Source organism: Oncorhynchus keta, chromosome 9, assembly GCF_023373465.1.
Source record: "Oncorhynchus keta strain PuntledgeMale-10-30-2019 chromosome 9, Oket_V2, whole genome shotgun sequence".
Lineage (NCBI taxonomy): Eukaryota > Metazoa > Chordata > Actinopteri > Salmoniformes > Salmonidae > Oncorhynchus > Oncorhynchus keta.
The window spans coordinates 15,468,453-15,478,063 of NC_068429.1; the positions used below are offsets into that span (position 1 = coordinate 15,468,453).

Here is a 9,611-nt window from a genome sequence, read left to right on the forward strand (position 1 = left end):
GGCCCTGACCCCAGTGATCTGCGTGAAGAGGAGGAGGAGGATATACGGCTCCCTCGGGAACAGGCCCTGACCCCAGTGATCTGCGTGAAGAGGAGGAGGAGGATATACGGCTCCCTCGGGAACAGGCCCTGACCCCAGTGATCTGCGTGAAGAGGAGGAGGAGGATATACGGCTCCCTCGGGAACAGGCCCTGACCCCAGTGATCTGCGTGAAGAGGAGGAGGAGGATATACGGCTCCCTCGGGAACAGGCCCTGACCCCAGTGATCTGCGTGAAGAGGAGGAGGAGGATATACGGCTCCCTCGGGAACAGGCCCTGACCCCAGTGATCTGCTTGAAGAGGAGGAGGAGGATATACAGCTCCCTCGGGAACAGGCCCTGACCCCAGTGATCTGCGTGAAGAGGAGGAGGAGGATATACAGCTCCCTCGGGAACAGGCCCTGACCCCAGTGATCTGCTTGAAGAGGAGGAGGAGAAAGAGAGGCCGGAGAGCGGGCTGCCTTCTGAGGAGTCGGAGGCGATCAAATAAACCCCCACTTTCCTCAATTCTGCTAGCAAACATGCAATCTTTGGACAATAAAATGGACCAGTTACTGGGAAGATTAAACTACAAACGGGACATTAAAAACGAACACCTTATGCTTCACGGAGTCATGGCTGAACAACGACAATATCAACATACAGCTGGCTGGTTATACAATGTACCGGCAGGATAGAATAGCGACGTTTGGTAAGACACGGGGTGGCAGTCTATGTAGTTTTGTAAACAACTGCTGGTGCACGATATCTAAGGAAGTCTCGAGCTATTTCTCACCTGAGGTAGAGTTTATCATGATAAGCTGCAGACCACACTACCTACCTGGAGAGTTTTCATCTATATTCCTTACAGCTGTTTACATACCACCACAGTCAGAGGCTGGCACTAAGACAGCATTGAATGAGCTGTATTCCGCCATAAGCAAACAAGAAAATGCTCACCAGACTTCCTAGTAGTCGGGGACTTTAATGCAGGGAAACTTAGAAATTTGGTAATCTGATTTATCAGCATGTTAAATGTGCAACCAGAGAGAAAATAACTCTGGACCACCTATACTCCACAGAGATAAATACAAAGCTCTCCCCGCCCTACATTTGGCAAATCTAACCATAATTCCATCCTCCTGATTCCTGCTTACAAAAATTAAAGCAGGAAGCACCAGTGACTAGATCAATAAAAAAGTGGTGAGATGAAGCAGGTGCTAAGCTACAGGACTGTTTTGCTAGCACAGACTGGAAAATGTTCCGGGATTCCTCCAATAGTATTGAGGAGTACGCCACATCTGTCATTGGCTTCATCAATAAGTGCATCGATGACGTCATCCCCACAGTGACCGTACGTACATGCCCCAACCAGAAGCCATGGATTACAGGCAGTATCCGCACTGAACTAAAGGCTAGAGCCGCTAGAGCCGCCGCTTTCAAGGAGCAGGACTCTAACCCGGAAGCTTATAAGAAATCCCGCTATGCCCTCCGACGGCACAATCAAACAGGCAAAGCGTCAATAGAGGACTAAGATTGAATCATACTACACTGGCGCCGATGCTCGTCGGATGTGGCAGGGCTTACAAACCATTACAGACTATAAAGGGAAGCACAGCCGAGAGCTGCCCAGTGATACGAGGGTTACCAAACGATCTAAACTACTTCTATGCTCGCTTTGAGGCAAATAACACTGAAACATGCATGAGAGAACCAGCTATACCGGAAGACAGTGTGATCACGCTCTCCACAGCCGATGTGAGTAAGACCTTTAGACAGGTCAACATTCACAAGGCCGCAGGTCCAGATGGATTACCAGGACGTGTACTGCAAGCATGCGCTGACCAGATAGCAAGTGTCTTCACTGACATTTTTAACCTCTCCCTGTCCGAGTCTGTAATACCAACATGTTTTAAGCAGACCATCATAGTGTTCTTTGGCACAGGCACTAAGGCCACCTGCCTAAATGACTACCAACCTGTAGCACTCACATCTGTAGCCATGAAGTGCTTTGAAAGGCTGGTCATGGCTCACTTCAACACCATCATCACATAATCAAATCAAATGTATTTATATAGCCCTTCGTACATCAGCTGATATCTCAAAGTGCTGTACAGAAACCCAGCCTAAAACCCCAAACAGCAAGCAATGCAGGTGTAGAAGCACGGAAACCCTAGACCCATTCCAATTTGCATACCACCCCAAGAGATCCACAGATGATGAAGTCTCTATTGTACTCCACACTGCCCTTTCCCACCTGGACAAAAGGAACACCTATGTGAGAATGCTATTCATTGACTACAGCTCAGCGTTCTACATCACAGTGCCCCCAATGCTCATCAACAAGCTAAGGACCCTGGGACTAAACACCAACAGTGGTAAATCTGATCACTGACAACAACAAGACTCCCTTGTTCACTCATGACTGCACGGCCAGGCACGACTCCAACACCATCATTAAGTTTGCTTATGACACAACAGTGGTAGGCCTGACCATCGACGAGACCCATCAGGGGTGTGTGCTCAGTCCCCTCCTGTACTGCCTGTTCACTCATGACTGCATGGTCAGGCACGACTCCAACACCATCATTAAGTTTTCCGATGACGCAACAGTGGTAGGCCTGATCACTGAAAATGACGAGACAGCCTACAGGGAGGAGGTCAGAGACCTGGTCGTGTGGTGCCAGGACAACAACCTCTCCCTCAACGTGATCAAGACAAAGGAGATGATTGTGGACTACAGGAAAAAGAGGACCGAGCACACCCCCATTCTTCTCGACGGGGCTGCAGTGAAGCAGGTTGAGAGCTTCAAGTTCCTTGGTGTCCACATCACCAACAAACTAACATGATTCAAGCACACAATGACAGTCGTGAAGCGGGCACAACAAAACCTATTCCCCCTCAAGATTTGGCATGGGTCCTCAGATCCTCAAAAGGTTCTACAGCTGCACCATCTGGTTGCATCACTGCTTGGTATGGCAACTGCTCGGCCTCTGACCACAAGGCACTACAGAGGATAGTGCAAACGGCCCAGTACATCACTGGGGCCAAGCTTCCTGCCATCCAGGACCTCAATACCAGGCGGTGTCAGAGGAAGGCAAATTGTCTAAGACTCCAGCCATCCTAGTCATAGATTGTTCTCTCTGCTACCACACAGCAAGCGGTACCAGAGCGCAATGTCTAGGTCCAAGAGGCTACTAAAACATCTTGTACCCCCAAGCAATAAGACTCCTGAACATCTTGTCAAATGGCTACCCAGACTGTTTGCATTGACCACCCCTCCCCTCTCCACACCACTGCCACTCTGTGGTCATCTATGCATAGTCACTTTAATTAACTCTACCCACATGTACAAACTACCTTAACTAACCTGTGCCCCCACACATTGACTCTGTACCGGCACCCCCCCTGTATATATTGTTATTTTTTACTGCTGCTTTTTAATTACTTGTTACTTTTATCTCTTATTCTTAGAAACTGCACTGTTGGTTAATAATAACATTTGATTTGATTTGAAAATGGTGTGCAAAAATAAAACCGCTAGAATGCAATACCATCAACCAACCACACGATGTCAGTCAAGTACCATAAATTAAACCTGTCAATTGGCATAATTGAAACTAAGACATGTTGAAACCTGAACTCAATAACATGAATTCAATGCTGATGGAACCAATTTTGGCAAAATTCACAAATAAAACAGGATATATTTTCTTACTCTGTTACATATGCACTATTATAACCTGGGTGGTTTGAGCCCTGAATGCTGATTGGCTGACAGCCGTGATATATTAAGCAATAAGGCCCGAGGAGGTGTGATATATGGCCAATATACCATGGCTAAGGGGTGTTCTTACGCACGACGCAACGCGGAGTGCCTGGATACAGCCCTTAGCCGTGGTATATTTGCCATAAACCACACCCCCCCGGGCCTTACTGCTTAAGTATACCACAGGTATGACAAAACATGTATTTTTACTGCTCTAATTAAGTTGGTAACCAGTTTATAATAGTAACAAGGCACCGCGGGGGTTTGTGGTATATGTCCAATATACCATGGTAAGAACAGCACTTAGCGGCGGTGTATTGGCCATATACCACACCCCCTCGGGCCTTATTGCTTAAGTGTAAAACTGATGTTACAGTCAAAAAGAAGCATAACCTATGAAGGTGCTATGATGACGTTCTGTGGTCAGATCCATGGCACTTGTTGCAAGAAGGGTGTCCTGGCAACATTCCCAACTCAACCCATCATATAGGGTGCATGATACATTTTAATACATGCAAATATATATACACTACCGTTCAAAAGTTTGGAGTCACTTAGAAATGTCCTTGTTTTTGAAAGAAAAGCAAAAAAATTGTCCATTAAAATAACATCTAACTGATCAGAAATACAGTGTACAGTGTACAGACATTGTTACTTTTGTAAATGACTATTGTAGCTGGAAACGGCTGATTTTTAATGGAATATCTACATAGGCGCACAGAGGACCATTATCAGCAACCATCACTCCTGTGTTCCAATGGCAAGTTGTGTTAGATAATCCAAGTTGATCATTTTAAAAGGCTAATTGATCATTAGAAAAACCCTTTTGCAATTATGTTAGCACAACTGAAACTGTGGTTCTGATTAAATAAGCAATAAAAATTGCCTTCTTTAGACTAGTTGAGTGTCTGGAGCATCAGCATTCGTGGGTTCGATTACAGGCTCATGTAGATATTCAATTAAAAATCAGATGTTTCCAGCTACAAGTCATTTACAACATTAACAATGACTACACTGTATTTCTGATCAATTTGATGTTATTTTAATGGACACATTGTGCTTTTCTTTCAAAAACAAGGACATTTTTAAGTGACCCCAAACTTTTGAACGGTAGTGTATATACACACTGAACAAAGAAGTTTGGAACCACCAAGACTCTTCCTTGAGCTGGCCGCCTGGCCAAACTGAGCAATCGGTGGAGAAAGGCCTTGGTCAGGGAGGTGACCAAGAACCTGATGGAGAACCTTCCAGAAGGAAAACCATCTCTACACCACTCCATCAATCAGGCCTTTATGGTACAGTAAGTGGCCAGACGGAAGCCACTCCTCAGTAAAAGGCATGATAACCCGTATGGAGTTTGCCAAAAGGCAACTAAAGGACTCTCAGACCATGAGAAACAAGATTCTCTGGTTTGATGAAACCAAGATTTAACTCTTTGGCCTGAATGCCAAGTGTCACGTCTGAAGGAAACCTGGCACCATCCCTACGGTGAAACATGGTGGTGGCAGCATCATGCTGTGGGGAGGTTAATCCGCGGCATGGACTGGGAGACTAGTCGGGATCGAGGGAAAGATAAATAGAGCAAAGTACTGAGAGATCCTTGATGAAAACCTGATCCAGAGCGCTCAGGACCTCAGACTGGGGCGAAGGTTCACCTTCCAACAGGACAACAACCATAAGGACACAGCCAAGACAACACAGGAGTGGCCCAGCCAGAGCCCATAGCACTCGCTCTCTCACAGTTATTATATGTCAATCACTACTACACAACATTATAACAATTGGTAAAAGATGGGTGTCAACAGAAGTTGTGTAGTGTGGTCAGGTACTTTATTTTTCTGCAACATTAATTTGTTGAGTATATAAAAATGTTACCTGATATAAAAGACGTAGTCAGATTTTTTTAGGCCAAATAAAATGCCTTTTTTAATTTTTTTAACTGTAGTCCTGCTATTGAGATGCACCATGCCAGAACCCTTAACAGTATAACTATTTTGTCTTCAATCCAGACATTCAGATATTGTTAAGACAAATAAATCAGCCAAATTAAGAAGATGAAATTAGGTAATTGGCTGGTGGACATCCTTTACCCCCATCCTGCTTGCCTCCCCTTCTCTTGTCAGTAACCATGTCTGTCACCACTGAGCCCACCTACAGTTTCTCCATCCCCTACAAAAGCATACAAACAAGCCAGCAGTGATGTGCAGACAGCTCATAAAATCACAGGGTTTGTCGTTTTAAGATTCTAATCTCTTATGGAAGGATACACGTCACGTCCTCTCTCCTCGTCTCCCTCTCAAAACCTATTGGAGGTCAGAGGGTAGGGACCTCTGTTCTCTCATCCAATTAGTTTTGAGCAGGGGACCTGAGGAGTATACAATAGAGTCCTTCCCTAGGTCTCTGGTTTCATACAGGTAATTGGCAAAAATAAATGCAAACACTTGAGTAAATGAGGGATACAAAGCATATTGAAAGCAGGTGCTTCCACACAGGTGTGGTTCCAGAGTTAAAAAGCAATTAACATCGCATCATGTTTAGGGTCAAGTATAAAAATGCTGGGCAGGACATTAATTTGCCCATTATTTTGGCTACTATGTCTAAGCCCCAATAGGATGACAATGCCCCCACCCACAGGGCACAAGTGGTCACTAAATGGTTTGATGACAATGAAAACGATGTAAACCATATGCCATGGCCATCTCATGTACCAAATCTCAACCCAATTTAACACTTGAGAGATTCTGGAGTGTTGCGTGAGATAGCGTTTTCCTCCACCATCAACAAATAAAACAAATGATGGAATTTCATATGGCATCTCTCCAATAGGTCCAGACACGTGTAGAATATATGCCAAGGTGCATTGAAACTCTTCTGGCCCAACACCCCAAATAAGACACTTTATGTTGGCGTTTCCTTTATTTTGGCAGTTACCTGTACATACCACCTTAATGGATACGTGTGGCATACAGACACGAACTCAAAAGGTATTAGACATTGGCCCTCTCCTCAGGCTCCAGTTTGGCTAGTCAGAGCATCTAATGATAGTAATGAAGGTAGAGACTGGTCTTCTCTCATAATCAACCCGCTGCCTGTGGCTTGCCATCACAGACAGTCTATTCTCCGGCTCCATCCTCAAAAGGACAGAGAAACTCAATGGGGCGTCTTGCTCCTCTTCCAGCAACTGCCGCGTGTCAAAGGCACTGGCAAACTGGTCCGTACGCTCCTGGTAGGTGAAATCCAGCTGTAGCCTTAGGTCCCTGGTGTCATTCCCTGCTGGCAGCTTAAAGGTGGCTTGGACAAAGACCACATACCAGCCTGCCATGGTCACCTGGATGTGAGTCCTATTCTTGGTCAGGAACATACTGCCAATCTCCTTCCCCTCCTCCTCCCACTCCAGCTCACCAAAGATCTGTTTGGTCTGTTTGGTGGGGTGAGAGGCTGTTGGGAACCAAACAATAGAGACAGCAAGGTCAACAAACGGAAGTAAAACAATTACTAAAACAATCAAATGGTCTGGGTCAAACAACAACATCCAAGGTAAGTAGAAAAGGGTAAGTAAAGAACATCTGTATTTATATTTTCCTTTTTTAGTTAGTTATGAACTGACGCAGTAGGCCTATGAACAATGCAAAGTAATGGCTGGGTCACCTTTAAGGAACAAACTGGAATTGGAGGAAGGACTTCTGAGAAATTTCCCCAAGTCTGTGGGACATGGAAGACGGTTTTTGTTTACATTTTTCACAACAACAAAAGACACAAACATGCTCACTCAAAATATATTGTTCTTCTAATGCCAATGAAGCTTCATCAAGCTTGCAAAGTATGGGTCATTCCCTAAACTTGAATACTGCAAACAGGTGCATTCACAACATCTCACACAATAATCAATTGTCACACCCCCACAGTATGATGTAAATATACGCAATCACGCACACACACAAACACTTCCTGCCTTAGTGTGGGGGTGCAGTTTCCTGTAACTCCAGGCTCAGTAATAAACATGTTGAGTGTCAGAGAGGAATGCTGTAGCATTGTTTTGACAAGAAAATATCTGTGCCTTCAAACAAAAATGGTTGTCTTTTTAAATGGCTGTATATATGTCTAACTTTCATTTCCATCCACAGAATGAAGCTTACCATGAATTAGACCTCCACCAGCTCCTGACGGTGATTCAACCGGCTAAAATTAAAAATAGGAAAACCAATTTAACATCCTCTCATGTACTGTTACACCTGAAATAATATAACAATTATAACCTAAATAGGAAAACATGTTGATGGAATATATTGTAGACAATTCTTAATGTTTTCCATTATTTATTTTAAGTGTAAAGTTTGAATCAAACTAATCTTTTGATCTAGCTGTTTTGGCAAATAGGCTGTATAGAACCCTAATCATTTTAACAGATCTGTGCTCAAATACAGCTTTGTATGTCTTGAGTCTGACTCTGGGCTTTGTGATGTTAAAAATTGTTCTCACCTCAAAGCCCAGTCAGGCTTAAGACATGCAGTAACAAAGCTATTTTCTTTTCAGACTGAGCAAAAACAGTAAACTATCTCGCACGAGAGAAGTAACTACATAGAGTAGATACTGTAAGAATTATAACCCACTGTCCTCTAATTGAAAATTAATTCAAATAAATATCCGTTCCATGTTGGAAGTATATGGTCTGTACAGCATTACTCAGCATATAATTTACCTTAGCAGAATAAATCCAGATCAAACACGCTGCATTGACAATCAATGCTGCAAGGACAACCCCGGCAAGTCGAAAGCCTGTGAGACAAGTGTCTTGTGCCATCCCCTCCAGACAGGCTTTTGCAGAACTGTTGATGTGACTGGAAATGAACCAGTTGTGATCAGGTCTCTGACTTTAAGCTGCTATAGGATTTCCTATTCTGTGTTGGGGATTCCAGTAAGAGAGAGAACTGACGCATGAGGGGGGCGTGTTGCAAGTGTGATCATGTCAAATGCATTGGGGGCTGACTAGTATTTTTTTATTAATGATGTATTATTTTTTAGTCTTGCTCAATCTGGTTGGGTGGGCCTGGCAGGGTCTGTGTCCAACCAGGCCTATGCCCCTGAGTGACTCCAATGCTTCCCACATCTAAGTTGGCTGGATGTCCTTTGGGTGGTGGACCATTGTTGATACACACAGGAAACTGTTCAGCGTGAAAACCCCAGCAGTGTTGCTGTTCTTCACACAAACCAGTGTGCCTGACACCTACTACCATCCCCCGTTCAAAGACACTGAAATATTTTGTCTTGCCCATTCACCCCCTGAATGGTACACATACACAATCCATGTCTCAAGGCTTAAAAATCCTTCTTTAACCCGTCTCCTCCCCTTCATCTACACTGATTGAAGTGGATTCAACAAGTGACATCAATAAGGGATCATAGCTTTCACCTGATCAGTCTATGTCATGGAAAGAGTGATTTTAATGTTTGTATACTCTGTGCAGACCATGCCTTCAGGGTTGTTCGTGGAACATTTTTCTGGTGAACAATATTTGTTAAAGTTGCCAATGTGGTGAACCCTCCTCATCCCATCAAGAGAATAAGGTCATAACATATCAGTGTCTAAATCTATGTATGACCTGACAGGTGTGGGTGTAAGCAAACACTTGCATCGTACATGTTATTGTTGGAAGACCGTCACAATGAAGTGACTCATATTGGTCACAACAACCATGTCAACTTTCCCCTCTAGAGGGAATCTCTAAAAAGTAACCCACCATCTAAGCCCTTTCTTAAGTAACCCATCGTGGTTTTCCACTTGCTTTTTCCTTAAGTACTCTATAACAGTAGTGATGTCAATAAGCC

General features: G+C 44.1%; 1 protein-coding gene across 1 annotated transcript; it reads right to left on the reverse strand.

Annotated features, from left to right (window-relative positions):
• Positions 1-5,683: 5,683 nt before the first annotated feature.
• Positions 5,684-8,711, reverse strand: si:dkey-220k22.3 (uncharacterized protein LOC796870 homolog). Its single transcript, XM_035776831.2, has 4 exons — positions 8,485-8,711; positions 7,922-7,964; positions 7,434-7,487; positions 5,684-7,223 (listed from the first exon to the last, which is right to left on the reverse strand). Exons 1-4 carry the CDS (start codon positions 8,584-8,586, stop codon positions 6,808-6,810), a joined length of 615 nt encoding a protein of 204 aa, XP_035632724.1. The 5' UTR covers positions 8,587-8,711; the 3' UTR covers positions 5,684-6,807.
• Positions 8,712-9,611: the final 900 nt, after the last annotated feature.

Bases quoted from the DNA above. Each gene is read 5' to 3' on its own strand.
- si:dkey-220k22.3 (XM_035776831.2), bottom strand. From the start codon at position 8,586: ATGGCACAAGACACTTGTCTCACAGGCTTTCGACTTGCCGGGGTTGTC. The intron at 7,488-7,921 runs GTAAGCTTCATT...CATGTCCCACAG, and splicing joins TGGTGGAGGTCTAATTCATG to ACTTGGGGAAATTTCTCAGA. The intron at 7,224-7,433 runs GTGACCCAGCCA...GGTTCCCAACAG, and splicing joins TTCCAGTTTGTTCCTTAAAG to CCTCTCACCCCACCAAACAG.